Source organism: Macadamia integrifolia, chromosome 7 (genome assembly GCF_013358625.1).
Source record: "Macadamia integrifolia cultivar HAES 741 chromosome 7, SCU_Mint_v3, whole genome shotgun sequence".
Taxonomy (NCBI): Eukaryota; Viridiplantae; Streptophyta; class Magnoliopsida; order Proteales; family Proteaceae; genus Macadamia; species Macadamia integrifolia.
The window spans coordinates 25,766,805-25,789,473 of record NC_056563.1 but is presented as its reverse complement, the minus strand read 5'-3'; the positions used below and the strand labels follow the sequence as shown (position 1 = coordinate 25,789,473).

General features: G+C 38.4%; 1 protein-coding gene across 4 annotated transcripts in view; it reads right to left on the bottom strand.

Annotated features, from left to right (window-relative positions):
- Nucleotides 1-22,117, bottom strand: part of LOC122084708 (callose synthase 7-like) — a 33,750-nt gene extending 11,633 nt beyond the window's left edge. Inside the window, exons 1-9 of one of the 4 annotated variants that reach the window (XM_042653149.1) lie at nt 21,766-22,116; nt 21,385-21,494; nt 21,158-21,277; nt 21,009-21,077; nt 20,715-20,904; nt 20,507-20,618; nt 12,514-12,636; nt 12,108-12,226; nt 11,872-11,955 (exon numbers count right to left, since the gene is read on the bottom strand). In XM_042653149.1, the coding sequence (XP_042509083.1) occupies nt 11,872-11,955; nt 12,108-12,226; nt 12,514-12,636; nt 20,507-20,618; nt 20,715-20,904; nt 21,009-21,077; nt 21,158-21,212 (752 nt within the window). In that variant the 5' untranslated portion in view covers nt 21,213-21,277; nt 21,385-21,494; nt 21,766-22,116. Of the gene's footprint in view, nt 1-11,871; nt 11,956-12,107; nt 12,227-12,513; nt 12,637-20,506; nt 20,619-20,714; nt 20,905-21,008; nt 21,078-21,157; nt 21,278-21,384 lie in introns of all 4 variants that reach the window. The other 3 variants (XM_042653151.1, XM_042653148.1, XM_042653150.1) reach the window with 3 other exon arrangements.
- Between the last annotated feature and the right edge of the window lie 552 nt (nt 22,118-22,669).

The window sequence follows — 22,669 nt, the reverse complement described above, 5'->3', positions numbered from 1 at the left end:
TCTTTTAAGGATAAGAGGATCGTTACACAAATCCTAAGTATGGTCTAGGAAATAATGTAAAAATAGTAAAGAAGATTGTGGAATAAGAGGGTTACCTCTAGTGTGGTGCAAATGATGAATATAAGATTAAATGATGAACCTTATAAGTCTTCTCTGTAGCTTTGACTTGCACAGTGAGAATGTGGAAGACTTTGATGGATACTTGAGCTTTTCTATGTAGTGTGGAAGACCAAATCGCACAAGTAAAATATGATGACTTTTTTACTTTGAATGCTCACAATAATGCACTTAATGCTCAGACTTAATTGTTATTTAATTAAGAGCATATTAGGTATTTATAGGTGAGATTAGGAGAGCATTTTAGGCAGTAAATCAGGCTCTAACGGTCATATTCTGGGTCCACCGGTCGACCACCATTAGTAGCTGGTCGACCGGAAAGAGTCATCAGAGATCAAAACTAGCCGTTGGAGGTGTTCTAGGCATGTACCGGTCGATTGGGACTTTCAGCCGGTCAACTGGTTATGGCCTCGGATAGTTCCGGTTGACCGGGGCTTTCAGCCAGTCGACCGCCTACAGTTCTGTCCTAATTTTGACAGACAATTATCATACTGATCAGTCGCCAGTATTTTAGCCATAACTTTTCGATCTCACGTCAGATTGACCCAATTCAAGTTGTGTTGGAATCGTAACTCAATTTTCTACAACTTTCATGAAGGGTCCATTTCTTGATACTAATTCTAAGGTTGCCCAAAATGCCCTTGAGTCTGCTTAAAGTGTTTTTCACAGAATAACACATAGAACATATATTTCTAATTCTGTTCTACACCACCTATGGACTTCCATGCTTGGTCAAGGGATGTCCTAAAGTCATTCTAGTATGATGATATGCCATGCATGAAGTGCGTGCACACACACACACATATATATATATATATATATAGAAAGGGTACAGGATACAATATGAAGAGCAATTCTATCCTAGAAGTCTTCATCTTGTCTTGAAGCTTGGAATCATTACTTGATGCTTTGGAGTCTTCATCTTCACTTGGCACTCCATTCTCAGGATTCCATCTTTTTAAGCCTCATGGTAGTATCTCCATGTCTTGTTCCTTGAGTTCTTGACTTGAGGTCTCCAAGTATGCGTAGCTTGAGATATCTTCTTATGCTATTCAACAGTTATCAATTAAGTTAATGCTGCATGTTTGTTTCTTATTACCAAAACACATATAGGAGTGTGGGCATATTGCCAACAATCTCCCCCTTTTTGGTGATGACAAACAAACACTAGAAATGACAATAAAAATTTAAAATTTAAAAGCAGGCAGGCAATCATGTCATTTACAAAAAGTCAAGACAGATAAGTACCAATATTTCTCCCCCTTTTGTCAACAGCAAAAAGGAGATGCTTAAGCTAAAGCATGTGCAGTTATAATACGATAAGATACTCCCTGAACATGTGCCAGGGATAAAAGGAATAAAGTAGCATAAAGCAACAGACGAGAATATTAAAGTGAACATTAATAGCAGAAAGTCAGATCAAAGATAGGATTCCACACAGAATGACAACAATGAGTTCCAGCTCATCATAGAGAATTTAACACTCAAAACAGAAACTATATATAAAGACTAGGGGTTCGTCTACGCTTCTTCATCCTCATCTTCAGCTTCATCACCGCCCTCTTCTTGGAGCAACTTCAGAATGGCATCTTGCTTTTTCTCAAGCTTCTCCAGGTAGGTAAAGATCTGTGTTCCGAGCTTTTCAAGGTCAGCAACAGTTGCAAAGGCCTGCGAGGACTCACTTCCTTGCTCTTCTTTTGGGTGACGCTCAACTGCAGTGTTCCTTGATGCAGTGGTCTTTCTAGGCAGTGGTCTTTCTTGGGAAAGAGGCTCAAAAATTTCATCCGAGAGGTCCACATGAAAGTAATCCAGCACTGGACAGATCATCCTTCCCTAGGGAAGATTTCCCTTCTGAAGCTTGTCCCTATGGGCAATCATGGTCATGAGGAGGATGTAAGGAAGGTTGACACTCACAGACTCACATACACAGTAGGTGAGGTAGGCATGGAAAGATGAGACCTCATCTCTGTGACCACCCTTGGGTAGGATATTGTAGGAGAAGATGAGGTTTACGATTCTCCCCAAATCAGTAAGTTTTGTGGCTTTGATTTTGTGGGTGTTAGCATAATTCTTTATAATGCTTCAATATATCGTATCAATGTCCATGAACTTCTCATTGTAGGTCTTAGGATGGTAGAATCTAAGGTCACCTTCTACAAACACATCAAGGATTTCTCCCAACATTTGAATGTCTAGGTCAATATGAACTCCTTTCACATAGGAGTGAATCTGAAGATTTTCTTCTTCACCAGTCACAGTAAGGTTGCAGTAGAACATTTTGACTAAATGGGGGTAGCATTTGGTCTCTAGTTTGAGGATATTCCCCCCAACCCAAGGCATCAAAGTGATCTTTGATTACATACTTGATGACAGAATCAGTGTTGATGGTTCTACCTTGCTCCACCTGCCAAGGGATGAACATCTCCCAAGATTCACGAGCAATAGATGAAGAAAACCATTTGTCTCCACTTGTTCCCTTTCGTTTCCCTTTGTGTGCAACGTGCTTCCTTGCCTTGGTAGGGCTTTGAGACTCCATCAAGAGAAAGTGAGGAGAGGTCGAAGAAAACTAAGGATTTTGGGGAAGAAGGTGATAGATCTTGTAGATCTAGGTTTTGGGAAGGGTTTAGGCTAGGGTTTTGGGAGAGGAAGAGTCGAAATAGGGTTCAAGGGCTTTTGGGTTTCTTAAAATAAGGAAAGAGACTTAAAAAATCGAGTTTCAAAGAGCCCAAGACGTGATTTTCCAGCGGCGGCGGTCGACTGGTAGACCATTCGGTCAGTGGCTATCGACTAGTTAATTCTTGGCGGTTGACCGGCTAATTGTTCTGTGACTGGCGGTCGAATGGCGGTTCAGGGGTGATCGATCGGACTCTACAGGAACTGTTAGAAAACCCAGAAAATGTGATTTTTGAAGGGTTTTTAAGATCCGGTTACTCAGGGGTTTGATTATGAATGAGAATGGATTTCCTCTTCACCCAAATGGGTTGCAAATTCTAAGCTCTTCCTTAAGAAGAAAAACCTTTCTTCACTTAGAGGTTTAGTGAAGATGTCTGCAAGTTGTTTCTCTAGGGCAATGCACATATGCTGTATATGATGTCCGGTCTACTTGGTGTTAGATAGAGAAGGCTCCCAATCATATCTCTATATCTAGTAACATCCACAGAAATACCATCTTCATCCTTGGTGAACTTTAAGGATGAACTCATCGGAGTGTCAGAAGATTTTTTACTGTTAATGTCAAATTTCTTTAGAAGCTCCTTGATGTACTTACTTTGGTTTGTAAAAATACCATTATTAGTTTGTTTAATCGGAAGTCCTAATAAGAAATTCAGTTCTCCCATCATACTCATTTCAAATTCATAGCTCATCTTCTTACTAAAATCAGTACACATGTTCTCATTGGTTGAGCCAAAGATGATATCATCTATATAAATCTGAACAATGAGCATGTCTTCTTTCTTGTTCTTCACAGATAGGATAGCGTCAATCCTCCCCTTTGAGAACCCACTTTCAATTAAAAAAGTACTCAATCTTTCATACCAAGCTCTAGGAGCTTGTTTGAGTCCATAGAGGGCTTTCTCAAGTCTAAAGACATGGTTTGGAAACTTTGGGTTTTCAAAACTAGGGGGTTGAGCGACATACACCTGTGCACTTTTTACATCCATTTGATACAGTTTAAAATTTTTATGGCATGCAAAAACGAGTAGCATTCTTATAGATTAATTCTTGCTACTAGTGCATAGGTTTCATCATAATTTATTCCTTTTTACTGATTGTACCCCTTGTCTACTAATCTGGCTTTGTTCCTTACTATGTTCCCATCTTCATCCAGTTTATTACGAAAGACCCACTTGGCACCAATGATGGTGTGGTGGTTAGGTTTTGGGACAAATTCCCAAACCTTGCTTCTTTCGAACTGGTGAAGCTCTTCTTGCACAACAACAATCCAGTCACTGTCCTTCAGTTCTTAGGTTCAATCTTTGAGATAAATGCAGTATGGTTGCATATCTCACGAGATCTATATCTAGTTTGGATTTCTCCATCTAGATCTCTTATTATATTTTGTAAGGGATGAATCCTATGGGGAATTACTTCCTTAGGTAGTGTTTCTACTTTTTCAACAGTATTTTCTTTTGCTTCTTCCTTAGGTTCTTCAAGGGAGATATCATTCACTTTGCTCTTTATCACATCAATCATAGCATCATCGTCATCAACAAGAGAGTTTTTCAAGTCATTAGGCAATGATTCATCAAATCTAACATTCATGGATTCTTTAACTATTAATGACTTTTTATTAAAGACCCTATATGCTCTACTGTTGAGAGAATATTCCTTCATCAGATTTAGCATCAAACTTTTCAAGATGGTTTTTAATGTTTAGGATGAAACACTTACAACCAAATACCCTAAAGTAGTCCACCTTTTGGTAGTTTACCAAAGTACTGCTCATATTGGGTCTTGGAAAGCAAGGGTCGGAGGATAATTCTATTCACATAGCAAGCTATATTCACAACTTCAGCCTAAAAATATTTAGGCAAGGAATACTCATTGAGCATTGTCCTAGCTGTCTCTTGTAGTGACCTTTTATTCCTTTCAACAACCCCATTAGATTGAGGTTTTCTAAGAGTGGAGAAGTTATGGTCAATTCCATACTTGTTGTCAAATTCTCCTCTATGGTCACTCCTCATAGAGGTTACTGTATACCCTTTTTGGTTTTGAAATCTTTTCCACAAAGTTACAAACTCATCAAAGGCGTCATTTTTATTTTTAAGAAAGCCCGTCCAAGTGTATCTAGAGTAGTCATCCACAATTACAAATGTATAATATTTTCCATTCATACTAGATACATTGATAGTCCAAGTGTCGGAGTTCCAAAGGTCTTGATGAAGAAACAATGTTCTTCGACTTATGGGAAACCTTGGTTTGTTTGCCTTTTTGACAAGCATCACAAAAATTGTTTTTCTCATATTTGATCTTAGGAAGGTTCCTAACAAGATACTTGGATGCAATGGTTTGGATTAACTTGACATTTACATGTCCAAGCCTTCTATGCCATAATGAGGATTCACTATGGTTAGAAACCAAACACGCATTTAAAGAACTTGTTTCCTCAAGCATGCAAACATAAATATTATTCTTCTTAGAACCTTTTAAAATAAGATCATTATTTGCATTCTTAATGTAACAGTGAGAAACATCAAAATCTAGTTTATAACCTATTACACATAACTAACACACACTAGGCAGGTTTTAATTCAAATTTTTGACGTTATATACATTTGTAATAGAAATACCTAACTTTATCTTCCCAATTCCAGCAATCTTTCCTCTGCTATCATCTCCAAATGATACCCATCCTCCGTCGTAGTCCTGTAAGCTTGAGAACAAGTTCTTGTTGGATGTCATGTGCTTGGAACATCCACTATCTATCACCCATTCAGCTTCTATTTTGTTCTTCAAGCATACCTACAACAGAAGTTTAGTCGTACATTGGTCCCCATAATCTCATGGGTCCGTCACTGTTAGTGTTAAATGTCCCTATTAGGACCTAAGTGGGCTTGTACCCTTTAGGTCTTTGATTTTTTCTTTGGGATGACCTTGGGTTTCTTTGAGTCTTTTGAGGTTCATATGACCCGTGTGGTCTTTGAGGTGCATAGGACCTTTGAGATCTGTAGGGTTGAGATTGGTATTTCTCATGAGGTCTATAGGACTCTTGGGGGTAGTTCCTGTAGGCTTGGAAATGCATTTGGGTCCTTTCAATAGAGTATCCCCTTTGAGGTTGGGGTCTTCTATATCTAGGCATAGAGGTCTAGAGTCCTCTTGAGGACTATATTGCCTTCTTTGAGGTGTGTAAAAATAAGCATGGTCTACTTTAGTTCTTGGTCTCTCATTTGAGAGTTTGTTGTATTTCTTTTCTTGGCATTGCATTGGTTTATGGAATGCCCTATGTTCTTACAAAAACTACACTTGACATAAGATGTGGATGGTTGGTTACCTTGGTCACCACTTCTTGGATTCTCACTTTGCTTTTCTTTTCTCCTAGATGGGTTTTGCCCATTATAACCCAGTCCTTCTCTTTTATTAGGACCTTTCCTTTGAGATCCAAGGAGGTTATCAAGGTTTCTTTGCCCTTTGGTAAAGGTGCAAAGGGTGGTGTTCAACTTGGAGTCTTCCTCCTCAAGTTGACTCACCTTGGAGGTTAGAGCATCCACTCTTTTGTTAAGAATGTCAATTTCTTTTTCCAATATACTTTTATCTGTTTCCAGTTTTAGACTTTCTTCATAGAAGGCCTCGAAGGCTTTTTGAAGTTCTTCGTTTGAGTCATTTACAAGAGAATCAGTTTGGGTTTGCTGACTTACCTCTTGTTCTTCATCTCTAAGAGCCATCAAAGCAAGGCTGGTGACTTCTTCTTCAGAGTCTCTCTTTTCCTCTTCATCACTTGAATCCCATGTGATTGCATAAGCCTTCTTCTTTGGTTTGTGTGGGGGCAGTCAATTCTGAAGTGACTAGGTTTTCTACATTGAAAACACACATCTTTAGAAGAGATTCCCTTAGTTTTGAATTTAGACTTACCTTTATCTCCATAGGACTTGTCTCTGTAGGATTTGTTTTTGTGTTGCATTCTTCCTTTCTTTTGGAGGAATTTATTGAACTTCCTTGTGATGAGAGATATTTCTTTTTCTATGTCGAACTCTTCATCTTCATCGTCGTCACTTACTTATTCTATTGTTTGAGAAAACTTAAACGCTATGGTCCTTTTATTCTCAGGAGTTGGTTTATCAGCTTTCAACTCTACTTCATGAGTTTGTAAAGACCCTAACAAGTAATCCAGAGATATCTTCGTCAGATCTTTGACTTCTTCTATTGCTGGCTTCTTGGGTCTCCAAGCTATTGGTAATGGATTCGTTTACTTTCATAAAGAATGACTCGTACTGAGATGGGTTGATCTACCTTTCTTTTTTTTACCTCTTCCGTACCTTCATGTGTGACTAAGAGCATGTCCCAAATTTCCTTCGTTGTGTCACATGCTATAACCCGGTTGAATTCTTGCTCGTTGAGTGCACACTGAAGGAAGGTAATGGCCCTGAAGTTGTATTGAATAAGAACTATGTCGTCTACTGTCCACTCCTTCTCATCCTTTGGTACGCTCTTCCCTTCAACCACTTTGGTGATAGTGTAAGGTCCATTTTTTATAGCCTCCATACGAGGATGTTATGTCCACATAAGAAGTTCTTAAATCTGCACTTTCAGAAAGAAAAGTTCTCTCCATTAAAGTAAGGGGGTCTTAAGGCGTTCATGCCCTCTAGTGGTCCTTGGGAAGTGGCTATGGTCTTTGACTTAGTTTTAAGATAAAAATAGTCCTAAATAATTTGAGCTCCCGCTTTGATACCAATTGAAATAAAATCTTTTTCGAAATGATATCCCAAGTGTGATCGCGAAACAAAATATGCAGAATAAAATAAAATTCACAACCACACAAGACCAAGATTTATAGTGGTTCTACTCGACCTGAGTCTAGTCCACTCCCTACAAGATCTTTTTGTAAGGTATTCCACTAGCTTTCCTTTTCAATACAATAGGTAGGGAAGAAAACTTTACACTCTTTTTATAGATAAGAGAATCCTTACAAAATCTCCTTTGCAGGTAGAGAGAGACCTATTACAATCTCAATCAAGGTAGAGAGACACTTTTCTCTTTTTTTGACTTTCTCAGCGTTAGTATAGGTTTTACCTAAATTTTTAAGACTATTAACAATATCAATAAATCTAGTGAACATTTCTGAGATAGTTTCATTTTCTTTCATTATAAAAGATTCATAGATAGTTTCATTTTCTTTCATTATAAAAGATTCATAGTCTGAGACGAGTTAATCTACCTTCCTTTCTTTTACATCTGTGGTACCTTCATATGTTACTAACATCCACGGTTTTAAGTATCGGTACATATCGTACCGTATTGGCCTTTACTGATACTATAAACATCGATACGATACATGGAATTTTTAATATCCTTCCGTATCGATATGTAACCTATAATACATACCGATATGCATTGATACACCACTGATACGATATAATACGCACTGATATGTACCGATACTCTATGAAAAATATAAAATCGAGGTGAAATGTATGTTTCGGTGCGTATCATATTGTATCGACTGATACACACCTATACGGTACGAAACGTACCGATACAATGCGCTATGGTCATATAATGGCCAAGATGGGTTATTTTTCATAAAACATGATTTTTTGAGGGGTTTTTGTTCCAAAGTTGCCGTCAGTCATATTTCTCTCCAACTAAAGTGGAAATCAAGGTTTGGAACAAGGATTTTACATTTATAGGACAACTACAAACCTTGAATTCTTAGTGCGATACCCTCAATTTAGTGTTTATGCATAATACATGTTATCAATAGCTTTTTTTAACAATTTTTTTATACAAAAGTATATAAAAAAAGTATTTCCTATTCATTTATGTGCATATCTTTAGCATATCTTAGCGTATCTCTGACACGATACCCTCCAATATGTATCTTAATTTTGACCGACCGATACAGCGACTGATACCGATACTTTAATCTTTGCTAACAGCATGTCCCATATTTCCTTGGTTGTATCACTCAGTTGAATTATTTCTCGTTTAAGGCACACTATAGGAAGGTTGGCACTCTAAAGTTGTACTGAAGAAGAGTCAAGCCGTCCGTGGTCGATTCAGATTCGTCCTTTGGCACCGTCTTTTCATCTACTGTTTTGGTGATGACATATTGTCCTCTTTCTATGGCTCTCCAAACAACAATGTTATGTCCACACACAAAAATTTTAAATCTACACTTCTAGAAGGAGCCATTGAAGTATGGAGGCCTATATGTATTCATACCTTGAGGTGGTCCTTGGAATGTAGCCTTGGTTTTTGACACTAGTCTTATAAGATTGAGTTCCTACTCTGATACCAATTGAAATAGCCTAGAGAGGGGTGAATATGTTAAGCTAGTGGATTTTTAAAACTTTTGATTCAATGTTCCCAAAAGTGATTGTAAATTTAAAATGCGGAATAGAAAAAATTAAACACAATCACACAACACCAAGGTTTATAGTGGTTCAACTCAATCCGAGTTTAGTTCACTCTCTACACCAAGGTTTATAGTGGTTTGACTCAATTCGAGTTTAGTCCACTCCTTGTAAGTTCCACTTGTAAGGTATTCTACTAGCTCTTCCCTTTCAGTATAGTAGGTGGAAGAGAGGAAAACCTTTACAAAATCTTTTAAAGATAAGAGGATCCGTACAATCTCTTTCTAGGTAAAGAGGGACCATACTACTCTTTTAATAATAAGAGGATCCTACACAATACCTAATTACAATCTAGAGCATTGCGTACTTACAACCGTTCAACCTAGAGTTACCTAACTCTTGGACAAATAAGATGAAGTGGAATATAAATAGAGTTACCTTTGTGTAGTGCAAATAATATGCAATGATGAATAGAATGATGGACCTTTTATTTGGTCTTCAATGTCTATACACAAGAATTGATGATGATGAAGACCTTCAAGACAATCTTTGGGCTTTACTTGTGTAAAAAAAGTTTTCCAATAGCTCAAGGAGAGAGTGGATTGATTATCACCTCAAATGCTTTAGAACTCGGTCTTAGTTGCTTGGGAATAATTGATAATTAATAATAAACATTCGAGGTATTTATATGTGAGATTAGGGAACTAAATTACGTAAAAAATCTCACTCAAACGGTCATATTTTAGGTTACCAATTGACCTCCATGGGTGCCGATCAACCGCCACATATAGCCGTTACAAGAAAATAGTAGTTGGACTAGCCGTTGGAAGGCGATTCAAGCAAGGCTGTCACTAACTGGTCAACCGGTTGCATCGACTGGCAGCTGGTCTGATCGATCGGCTGGAGCCGGTAGCTATTGCCAGCTTTGGGCCAGAATCTTTTTGTAGCCTTTTTGGGTGGGTTTTGATCGAGCAGACTTCAAGTGACCATAACTTGGTCATACGGACTCCGATTGGGATGATTCCAAGTCCATTGTCTCCGTATTCGAAACCCTACAAATCTCTTAAAGAGACCATCTATTGATACCAATTATTTAAATGCCCAAAATTCCCTTGAACATAGTAAGTACTGTTTTCACAGTTAATGTAGAGGCTTCTTAAAGCCACTATGTTCCTTATAGCTACGGGTCTTGGTCCTTACTAAAGTGACATGACTTGGGATCATTCTAAGTAGGATGAATGCTTATATGGTGCATGATGGCTGTGTGTGAACAATTACAAGTAAATACAACTACGACTCAAGACATCTTGTATTTGGTTTTCATTATTCTTTATGGTCAACTCCCAAGCTATTACTAACTTCATTTCTTCGTCTTGACTTAAAGTCTTGAGCTTTGCTTCTTCATACTTCTTCATCATAGTTTATGGAGGTTGACTTTGACTTCTTCAGTTGATCTTTCCAACTCGACTTTAAACATGCTAAACATTACTCAAGAAATAACTTGTTAAATATCGTCCATTTGCTTGTTATCATCAAAACCACTTTAGGTAGATTAGGAGTGTGGGCATATTCCCCCACACTGACGTGGTGCCTAGTGTGAGAACCAAGGGTGGGCAAGGAAAAGAAATAAAGAATTCCCTATCACTAGTGGGTTACACTAAGGGTCAGCCCTAAGCTCTTATTTGCTTGCGCTTGTGATGAATGAGTTGAATGGGACCATTCAATGTGGGATTCAATGGTGTATGCTCTTTGTTGACGATATTGTTTTATCGAATGAGACGAACACAAGGCTGAATGTTAAATCGGAGCAATGGAGATCAACCTTGGAATCAGGAGGCTTTAAGATAAGTAGAACTAAGATGGAATATTTGAGGTGTAACTTTAGTCGATCTACAATGGATAACGATGTGGTGACTATTGAGGAGATAGAGAAACCCCAAAGTGACTCTTAGATATTTGGGATCAATCATTAATAAAGAAGGCAATATTGATGAGGATGTGTCATATAGAATTATTTGTGGGGTGGACGAAGTGGAGAGGTGCGTAAAAAATCCTGTGCAACTGACTGGTCCCTGCAACGCTCAAAGGAAAATTTTATAGAACAGTTGTACGTCCGGCTATGAATATGCAATAAAGACTCAGGCTTTGTACCCAAACAGATCATTTCCTCAGCAATTGGTGCTAGACTCGACAAGATCAACAATGATTGCAGTGAAAGGAGCACATCATTAAACTATTGAGTTGATCACATGACAAAACTATGCAACAACACAATTTGATAAGTAATGGATATAGCAGTTTAGCAACGAAAAACTCAGGCTTTGTACCCAAATAGATCATTTCCTCAGCAATCGACTCAAAAAAAAAAAAAACAATAACAGACTTTGGATGACAAATCATCCAGAGAATTCCGCTGAAAGAATCATCCAGAAAATTCTGCTGAAAATTTCCTAAATTCTCAAAGATCCCCTTGGAATTTTACAAGCGAACAGAATTTTTTGCATTTCGAAGTTTTTTTTTTTTTGAATCTCTACTTGAGTTTAAAACTTTATTGTAAAAAATTGATCAAAGAACTGAAAAAAAATACTTAATAATTGACTAAAGGGGTACCCAAATTTCAGGTAAGCAGGCCTTGTATAAATCAATTCATATTTCAAAACAGGGACTGGGAAACAAATATAATATTACAAGAAAGTTCCTTTCCCATTTTCTTCCATTCCGGCATAAAGAGTGATATGTTTACCTGAGAGGGTTTGCCAAAGTTCGCTGCCCAATTGTAACAAAACTAGTCTCCTGGTTGGACATGAAGCACGCAAGTGATGAAACACTGGAAAATGAATGGAAACAGCACAGATTAGGCCATATGTCCATAAAAAGAATACACAAATATTTCTCTTCATGGTACACTGTGCTAAAAAAAAAAAACTTATTAATATTAAAAAAATCAAATGGAATTATGAAAATATAAATAAAACTAGCCTTCCAGTAAAAATATGCTCCCGAAGACCCAATATTGTGGGCTTTTGTTGCCCATGACGATCCTTCAGAAACTCCTGCAAAACATTTCTCATTTTGAAAGCCTCCTCGATATAATTATCCTGAAAACAGGTTTAAATAGATACAAGTATGAGTGTCTTTATCAACCTCAAAGAGGAATAGTTATCTGGGTCAGACAGTATTGCCGTTGTTTTAAGAAGATGAAAGATATCAATTAAAAGACAAATTAATTAATCTACATTTCCTTAATAATACGGGAAAGAACAAATGCAGAATTTTCAGATACTCAATGAAGAAAACATAATTGGATAATTTGTTACTCAATTTCAGATATCAAGTACAGAATCGGACTGAAACTGATGCTTGACTGTTTACAAATAAATTTTACCTGATTCATGTGTATGGTCTGGAGAGCTTCCCCACGAGTGAAAATTATGGCATGATTTTGATTTTCAGGCTTCCCTTCACCAATAACGATTGGAAGACCAGGGAGTTTGATGCGGTAAATTTCCTAACAAGAAAGAAATAAATTCATATTAAGAAGAGCTAGAAGACATATATTGTTCTGCATCATAGAACCAAGGATAACAGCAGAATTGCAGTTGCGATAGGTTACTACAAACCAAGGATAAGAATTTCGATCTCAAGGCAGGTTTCGATTCAGATCAAAACTGAGATATGGGTCAAAACAGTCAAAACCTGGTCGAAACCAGGTACTTTTGGGGCGAAATTCGACATTTCATGGGCTGGTCAAAACTGGTAGAAACTACCAAAACTGGTCGAAACTAGTAAAACTGAGCTGGTTAATTGACTCAAAACTGGTCAAAATTGGTCGAAACTTGGTATTTTTCGGTCGAAACTGATAAAAAACTGCCGAAATGTGCGATACACATTGACTTTGACCCTTGGTTTCGTTTCGTCTCGGCCCAGCTTGAAACTGGGAAATCTCGTCATTTTGACCGAGATTTAGAGCTATGCTTTAAACTAACATTGCAAGGATAGATCAGAGAAGAGAGTAAGGGGAAGAAGAAAGGGGGGGGGGATATGACCAGGGCCTCTCACCTATGGCCTTGGTCAATCTCTCACTAACCTAGGTTTCTCACCTAAAGCTCATTGTTTCTCATAGTCATGGCACAAAACCAAATTCTTATTCATCTTCAAATCGTTTTGTATAGGCACAGTGGTCCTTACAAATTACAATATATAGGAGCTTGAAGGGCTAAAAGAAAATAGAAGTAAATAAAAGAGGCTGACATCTATAGTGGGAGCCTTGTAAAATAAGAAAGTTAATAAAAGGGAATATAGCCAAAGATTTAAGTGGTATACTTAAAAAATGAAAATAGAAACTATTACTATTTTTTTTTGGATAATTAAATAATTAATAACCAAAGGAGAGAGAATGTACGAGGGGAGAGGGGGGGAGGCTTAAGCCAACAAGGAAAAATCAAGCAAAACTAAAAAACACCCAAAGTAGCAAAGCGAATAGCCAGCTGCCAAACCTAAGATGAAAGGGATACATCAAAAGGGGGGGAGGGGAGGGGGAAAGCTTCAAGTAGGGGGGAAGGTGTTAATAGGTAGGTTCTAGGAGGCAATCATATGACTGTTCCTAAGGGAGCTGGGGACAAGCCTAAACTGGAAGGAGCAGATTTTGGAGGTAACATCAAAGAAGATGGCAGTCCAAATCTTGTCTGGAGAGCGGGAGTTGGATGATCTTCTACGGATGTTACGTTCCATCCAAATATGGTTAATGGATGCAGAGAAGGCAAGTTTGCCAATGGAATCACAAATGGTGGAGCCCCCAAAGGTCATATCAATCTAGATCGATTCCTTGACAAGAGGGAGAATGGGTCTACGAGAGGGCCAGCACCTAGAGAAGACTTTCTTCCAGACAGAGGAAGAGAAGGGACAGGAGAAGAAAAGGTGGGAAGAGTCCTCAAGATCATAAGGGCAGAGACAGTAGGAGGGAAAACTCAAAATTTTTATATAGGCTTTAAGTCCCTCCTATTTGGGCTTATAGAATTAGCTTGTTACAATAGAAAACTCAAAATTATTTAGTCCATGACCCATATAATTGTAACCCATTAGGAACTTAAATTTGAGCCTAACTTATTGAACTACGGGCTTAATTTGTCCTAATAAAACTGAACTAAACCCAAATCCAAAAACTACTCTTCTTTCTTTGATCTACATCACAAAATACCACTTTATTTTCTTTTCTTAGTCTGATAATTGAAACATATGTAAATTGTAACACCCAAGAATATGGCAAGTGTACCGGACCTGCCTAGGAGATTGATGAGGTGTCCCCACAAAGAGACGGAAAGTACAAGGGGGTTTGGGAGACTAGTGAAGGTGTGCAAACTTTAATCCCACACAATAATATAAGACTACAATCGCAAGTGATCCTAATCCCAGGCAGGATCTCAAAATCTAGCTGAATAGAGAGAAATTTGAGAACTTTCAAACTGTGGCTCAGATGGAGCTGAAACTTGAAGTAGATGAGGTCCTATATGGGTCAACAAACCTTTAAAAGATGAGACAATTCCGATGGTTGAATTGTGAGATATGTTGTCAACATGAATTAGGAAACTTTTGATCACTCTTTTGAAACTAGGGTTTCTAGCTTCGCATGATACTCAAATTGGAGTAAAGATCCCTCGTGTGATGCCCAATCCTTCAAAAGATGAGCCTCAACTGATTTCTCGTTGGGAAGTTATACTCGAGGAATGAAAAAGGAATCTTTATAGAGTTCTGCAGTACCAGCAGCTACAGGCGTTGATTGGCCTCCAAACCTTGGTCAAGCTCCCCTCTAGATGCACCTGAACAACCCTAAGAAAAGGGACAAAAACTGCTCCCCTGGATGGAAGATAGGAGGGCTCGAATGGTACATCAAAACCTTAACAGGTTTGGCTCGATTCTGTCTGCAAGGCTGCCTTTTGATCTTTAATCTTGTTGATGTGTTTGTAAGTCTAATAATGACCTTATAGGCTACAACACTAAAAAATAATGGAAAAAAAAAAAAGAAGAGGAATTTGATGGTGGGGTTGAGAAGGGGGGAGAAGACTTAGGTAATGGGCTTCTCACCACTCAGGTTTTGGGTATCTCACCCCTCAAGGTAATAGCTATCTCAGCCATAAGTAAACATTCAATTTTTATAAACTTCAATCTTTTTTCTTTTCATTATTGATCAATGGCTTTAAATATCCTTACATAACTTGGACATACAGAAATAACAAAAAAAGAAACTAATGGACTGAAATAGGGTTTTCTAATTTGTGTCTGACTTGCTAACCAAGCAAGAATAAATTAGAAACTTACACTTAAACACAAAAAGGTAACTAACCTAAGTTACAAAATAGAAACTTCTTTGACTAACAAAATACGAAACTAACTTGAATAACTCGCTCACTAAGAGAATATAAACTAACCAAAGTAAACTAAATAGGAAACAAAAATGTGAAATATGGACCCACTTTACTGTTCACGTGAACAGTGTTACAAGAACAGTAATTTCTGACACTTGCTTTTGTCTTCTTCAAGCTTTGATCTGCATCTACTTGCCCCCTTTTAGAAGAAATTCATCCTCGAATTTGGTAGAGTGTGAAGGTGATTGTAGCATGATGCACGCTCCTCTTCAAACCGTAGAAAAATTAAGGTAGCTTTTTTATCATATAGATGTAGTCGTATAGGTACGGTTGATGCTCTTCAAGGTACTTTAAAGGGATGACATACTCCACATGTTCCACTTTAATGTTTATGAATATATCCATGGGATCGTCTTCTACAGCGTCCTCTATGTGCTCTTCTTCAAGCTTTGGCTCTTCAAGTCACTCGTCCTTGTCGTTCACAATCTCTTCAATGATGTTGTCAACCATTACTTCAATCTCGTTCCTTTTAGGATCTTCCTCTTTGCTGTTCATAGGCAGCACAATTGTTGGAGCACCAATCTCCTTGGGTTCGATCTCCTTGTCTACTATTGTGGCCATGTCTCTTTCGAATTCATCCACATGAATCCCACTGATAGGGACATCAATGAGTAACTCTTTCTCAACAATAAGAATCTTGTCACCTATGGGTGGCTTTTGAAAATCAGTAGATGGTTTCAGATGGGACTTTGGTGGAGGGAAGTACATTCTTCGTTCACGTTGAGATAGGTAATTGCCCGACAACTCATACTACATCTCGTCCTAAGTTCTAGGCTCACATCCTTGAGCTTAAAATTTTTTTTCACGGATCTTCCATTCTTTGTGAACGGTAACATTCATCCGAGAACAAGCAAATCGAAGTTGCTGCGCCTTTGTCAAGACGTAGTAGTCAAAATAATCATTTAAAACACCGATCCAATCAAGGAACTTGTATGCAATTATCCCGCCACTAAATAACTAACCTTTGGCTCCATCTTAAGTTAGGCTTAGGCTCTGATACGAAATAATGTAAGACTAGAATCACAAGTGATCCTAATCCCATGCAGGATCTCAAATTTGGCTGAATAGGGAGAAATTTGAGAAGTACAAACTGTGGCTCAGATGAAGCTGAAACTTGGAGTGAAGGTCCTATATGGGTCAAAAAACCCTCAAAATATGAGACAATTCCGATGGTTGAATTGAGAGATATGTTGTCGACATGAATTATGAAACTTCAGACCAATATTCTGACACTAAGGTTCTTAGCTTAGGATGATCCTCAAAATTGGACTGAAAATCCCTCGTGTGATGCCCAACTATCCTTCAAAAGAGGAGCCTGAACTGATGGCTGGTTGGGAAGTTATGCTGAAGGAATGAAAAAAGAAACTTTATGGAGTTCTGCAGTACCAGTAGCTACATGCGTTGAATGGCCTTCATACTCTGGTCAAGTTCCCCTCTAAATGCACCTGAACAACCCTAAAAAAAGGACTAAAGCTGATCTCCTGGCTGGAAGATAGGAGGGCTCAAATGGTACATCAAAACCTTAACAGGTTTGGCTCAATTCTGGCTGCAAGGCTCCCTTCTGATCTTCAATCTTGCTGATGTTTTTGTAAGTTTAATAATGATCTTACAGAAAAAAAAAATATGAAGGAAAGAAGAAGAATAGGAATTTGATGGTAGGGTTGGGAACGGGGGAAAAGAGTTAGAGAATGGGCATCTCACCTCTCAGGTTTTGGGTATCTCATCCCTAAAGGTAATAGCTACTCAGCCATGAGTAAACACTCAATTTTCATAAACTTTAATCTTTTTTTTCATTATGATCAATGGCTTTAAATGGCCTTACATAACTCGGACATAAAGAAATAAAAAGAAAAGGAAACTAATGGGTTGAAAATAGGACTTTCTAAGTTGTGTCTAAATTGCTAACCAAGCAAAGAGTAAATTAGAAACTAACAAATAAACAAAAAGGAAAAATTAGAAACTAACAAATAAACAAAAAGGAAACTAACCTAATTTACATAATAGAAACTTCTTTGTCTAACAAAATCAGAAACTAACTTGCTCCCTAAGAAAATAGAAACTAACCAAAGAAAACTAAATAGGAAATAAAAATATAAAATATGGACCCACTTTATTGTTCATATGAACGAGTTACTATTCACATAAACAATAATTTTTTACTCTTGCTTATGTCTTCTTCTTCAAGCTTTTATCTACATCACATTGCCTAAGAGGAGGTTATTGGGTTAATTAATAACCTCTAGCCTCTTCAACATTGTACAACGTGTTTTAAAGCCTTGAGTCTCATGGGTCAAAAAGGATAATATTTTGCAAAGGTTAATGGGGCTAGAGCATTACGTTGATACCACCTATAATGCCCCGACCCCATTAACCTTTGCACAATATTGTCTTCTTTGGCCTATGTGCCTTAAAGCTTTGAAATATGCTATGCCATGTTAATGAGACTAGAGGTTATCAACTAGCCCAGCAACCTCCCCTAGACGATGTGGAACTAAAGTTTGCACACCCTCACTGATCTCCCAAACCCAGTGGTACTTCTTGTATTCTTGGTGGGAATACCTCACTAATCTCCCAGGCAGGGTCGGTACACTTGCCGTATTATTGGATATCATATTACACCTGTAATAGCCCGGCTCGATTAACCTTTGCACAATCTTGTCTCTTTGGCCATGGGCTTCAAGGCTTTAAAACTCATTGTGCCATTTTAAGGAGGCTAGAGATTATCAACTGGCCTAACAACCTCCCCTTAGGCGATATAAGAATAAAGTTTGCACACCCTTACCGATCTCCCAAACCCCCTAGTATTTGTTATATTCTTGGTGGGGACACCTCACTGATCACCTAGGCGGGTCCTTTACACTTGCCGTATTCTTGGGTGTCACATTCTCTCCCTATGGGAAAAACGTCCCTATCATGGCCCCACATGCTGTCGGGGTCCTCTCTAATACCACTTGTAACGCCCCTACCTAATTAACCTTGGTATGAGGGGTAGACTTATAATTTAGGCCCAGAAGTTTATGAGTCCGCCTTGACTGGGGCATTACAAGTGGTATCAGAGCAGACCCCAACAGTGTGTGGTACCATAGCGGAGACGCGTGCCTAAAGGGGAGAAGAATTTGACACCCAAAAATACAAAAAGTGTACTAGGCCCACTTGAGAGAGGTGAGGTGTCCCCACCAAAAGACGACAAGTAATAGGGGGTTTGGGAGGGTGTGCAAACTTTGGTCCCACATCGCCTAGGGGGAGTTTATTGGTCTAGTTGATAACCTCTAGCCTCTTTACTATGACACAACGTGTTTTAAAAGCCTTGAGGTCCATGGGCCAAAGAGGACAATATTGTGCAAAGATTAATGGGACCAGGGCATCACATAAACATGCTTAAATCGGCATGACAAAAATTTTCATTATTTGGCCACCAAAATGGACATTTCAATTTGACCTGCAAAATGGACCAAAATGTAAGCCATTTAGTAGATTTCAACGGTTTATTTCGGTTTCGAGCATGTTATAATCCAAAATTTGGAACCTTTCTGTAATGTCAGTAAACATAATACTAATGGAGGCCTTTGGGTCAACCCTGGCACAGCTGGTATAGGTGGTAATGTAATACCATCATCATGGCTAGACTGCACAGACCCCTCCAGCGCCCCCTTGCTAGATTACAGTTCCATCTTGCAAGGCCCCCTTGGCCTCATCCTTGATGGCACCCTCAGCCCAGGCCTTCCGCCTGGTTTTTTGGTCCACATTTAGACCTCCTCTGTCACCTTGGAAGGCACTTCATCGGCTCTCTGGTTTGCGCAGGCCCCTCCTGCGCCTATCTCGGCCCCCTCTGCTTGCAGCTCTTCACTGCAAGTCTCACCTATCCCTGCCTCCTTTTATGTTGCCCCTGAAGGAGTGCATTTTTTATCCTCCCTGCTGGGTATTGCCAAAGATATCGCTGCCCCAACTTCTAAGAAAAAGAAAAATTCTTATTCCCGGGCCAGATCCTCCACCAGAAGCCTAGATCCTCCACCAGAAGCAAGAATTCTGAGTCCTATATGGCGGCCAGCACTGTCGCTCAGTCTCCTCTTAAAGAATATCGTAGAGTAGTCCTTGCCCCAAGAGATACTCCTCTAGCTCCCATGAGCTTTCGTTGCCTCCCCCTACCTCCCAAATGACTTGAATCCCTATGTTTTAGTTTGTTGTATCAAAAAGAGTAAAAGAGAAAAGAACTGCAATGGGAGAAAAAAAAAAATCAAAAGACAAAATAGATCAGAGCTCATGTGGAATTTATAGGTCAACAGGTAATTTGAAGATATCTCAGACAATAAATATCAATAAAATATTGCTCTAAACTTGACAAAAATGTTTTAAGAAAATAAAAAAGGGGGTTACCAAAACTTGTACCGAGGAGAAAATGGAACATCAGGAACTCATGGGGAACACCAAACAGAATACAGAAGGCAAACTCATAGAGATATGTAAAATAGTGTAGGAAAGTCGAAAGAAATAGTTTTCCCCCTTATCGAACTCCTCTTGGTCCCTTGGAAAGATTTTTTCCTATGATGGTGATTCCTAATATGATCGAGACAAGGGGAACGACTATTGCTGGCGAAGCTATCAAACAATATATATGAAATGTCACATTGACAGCATTTGCATATTTTTCAGACTTTCACGTTTCTCTTTGCAACATGTATGGCAGTTTATCCAGCCAAAGATTTCCCATTTGGCTTTTGTAGTCCATCTTTACTTTCCTGCAGTTAATTAATATAGAAAAGTTGTCTAATTAATGAAAATCTAACTCTCTAACCCAGAAAAATAAAGCAAGAAACAGGATACAACTTAATATGGATCACAGCAATCAATAGAAGCAAGACCAAGTTGTCAGGAAAGTGGAAATGCTTTAGGGCCGTCAACTTTCTACTATTAATTAATCAAGGCCACACCGAGGGCACATCTCAGTTAGTTCCATACCTCATCCAATTTCTTCCCTCCCTTGAGAAGAACAGAGTAATAAACCTTTTCAGGTTTTCCATGAACAGTCTCCTCTCTCTCGTCAATGTAAGCAACACGTAGTGATGGATACCTACAAAGTTTTAGAGGATTGAGAGTGACGATTAATCAGTAGATTTTCATCCAGAGAAAGAACTTCTAGCATTCTATGAAAAACTTTATAGCTTACTGTAACATGAGATTTAAAATGTTCCGGTAACAACTGCGGTCACGAGGATCACTGGATTTTTTCTGTTGGCCATAGATCTGACAGGAAACAACATATGTGAACTTCATATCTGCAACAGCTTGTGAATTGAAAGCAAGAGCTGTTTGGTCCCTATAGTTTAAATCCAATCCCCTGAAACCACCAAAAATGTCTGCAGGAGCAAACATTGTAGCTCATGGTCATTCATTTTGGCCAATGGACATTAAGATGACTACAAAGGGATATCAAAATCATATAAGCCAGAAAACCACTTACCATGGTCCCCTGCCATATCCAGGAAACTTTGAAGCTCAAGTGCCTGCCTATAATACATCATCCCTCTCACTAGATAAAGATATAATGTGTTTAAGTCAAGGTAACAACATAGGGAAAGAAAGGCTGCAAGAGTTTTGTGGTGTCTTTACCTGTCCTAGAAAGTGTCTGACCTCTGTAAGATACCCACTGACGAGTTAACTCCATCACGTCTTTTGCAGCATCACCAGTCTTCGGATCTTTAAGACGTTCCTGGAAATTGCTCCATTCATCTAGTTTCCAGTCACCATGAACATATGATACAAATAAAAACTTGATTGTATCCATATTAATGCCTGACTAGGAAAATTACAACACATTAAACTGCAGCAAGAGTTACCAGGATATATTTTCTGTAGGTAAAACAAAATCGATATTCCATCCTCGTTCTCTTTCTCAAGTTCCTTCTCAGAAAAGAGGACATCCTCTCTGTAATATGGTGTCAAGACACTATACCATGGAGGAAGCAGTAAACATTAGAGCAAGAACACCATCCAGTAATCTCCCATCCACATTTCAGAGATCAACAAATCAAAAGTTCTTATTGGTGAGGAGCAAGGTATAAAGCCCTATCCCAAGTTAATGGGGTCAGCTACAGGGATCCAAGCAAGGACAAGGAAAAGGAAAAGGAAAAGGAAAAGGAAAAGGAAAAGTAAAAGCGAAAGGAAACAAATAAAAAAAATAGTAACAAAGTTGAACACAGCTAGATGGGGTCTGCTACCTGGGTCTTGGCCCTTCAATTCGCTCTATTCAATGCCATACTTGGAGCAAGACCTAATCTATGCATCTCTTACCTCACCACTTCTCCTATTGTCTTTTTTTGGCCTGCCCCTAACTCTTTTGCAGGTGCAAGGAATGCCATATAAAAACCTACCCAACCAAAGTATATCTCAAGCTATCACGCATGGTGAAGTATGCAATAAAGATGCAAAGACAATGCAAACTAAACGGGAAGATGAAACATTTACAAAAAAAGTGACCAGTGAAATATGTTAAAGTCTTTCTACCATTATTAGTAATAAAGAAATTATGTAAAACCTGCACTAGGAGGAGAGAGTCTCTCCAGCAAATACATAGCAAAGCTCAAAAAAAGAATTTTCATTCCAATTCCCCTCCCCCAACCCCCCCCCCAAAAAAAGAAGAAGAAAAAGATAGCTATTCAAAAAAAAGAAGAAAATTCATCTAATCTACTGCTCTGCTTGCCTTAAAAAAAATAAATAAATAAATAAAGCCCACACACAGGAACTCTTATCTCTTTTCTCTCTCGGTCCAAATTAATAGAGTTGTACTCTATTTTGACCAGAGCGTTCCTAGTGGGTTTTGATAAAACGCACAGGCAGGTTGATCGATCAATGTTCATTCATGTTCATAACTTTCCCATTTAGTTATGTTAGCATGACCAAGGTTTTAAGTATCCTTCCGTATCCTCCAATACTAACCGATATATATCGTACCTTTAAGGTACCAATATGATACCTAATACAAAATTGGTATTAGTACATGTAAGAACCTCATCCTTTATATATAATCAATTGAATGCACAAGTCTCGTCTTTTTTGCATGATATACATATTATTCATTTATAGCGTTTTATGCTTCAAATTTGTTTTTTGCATATCCTAAGC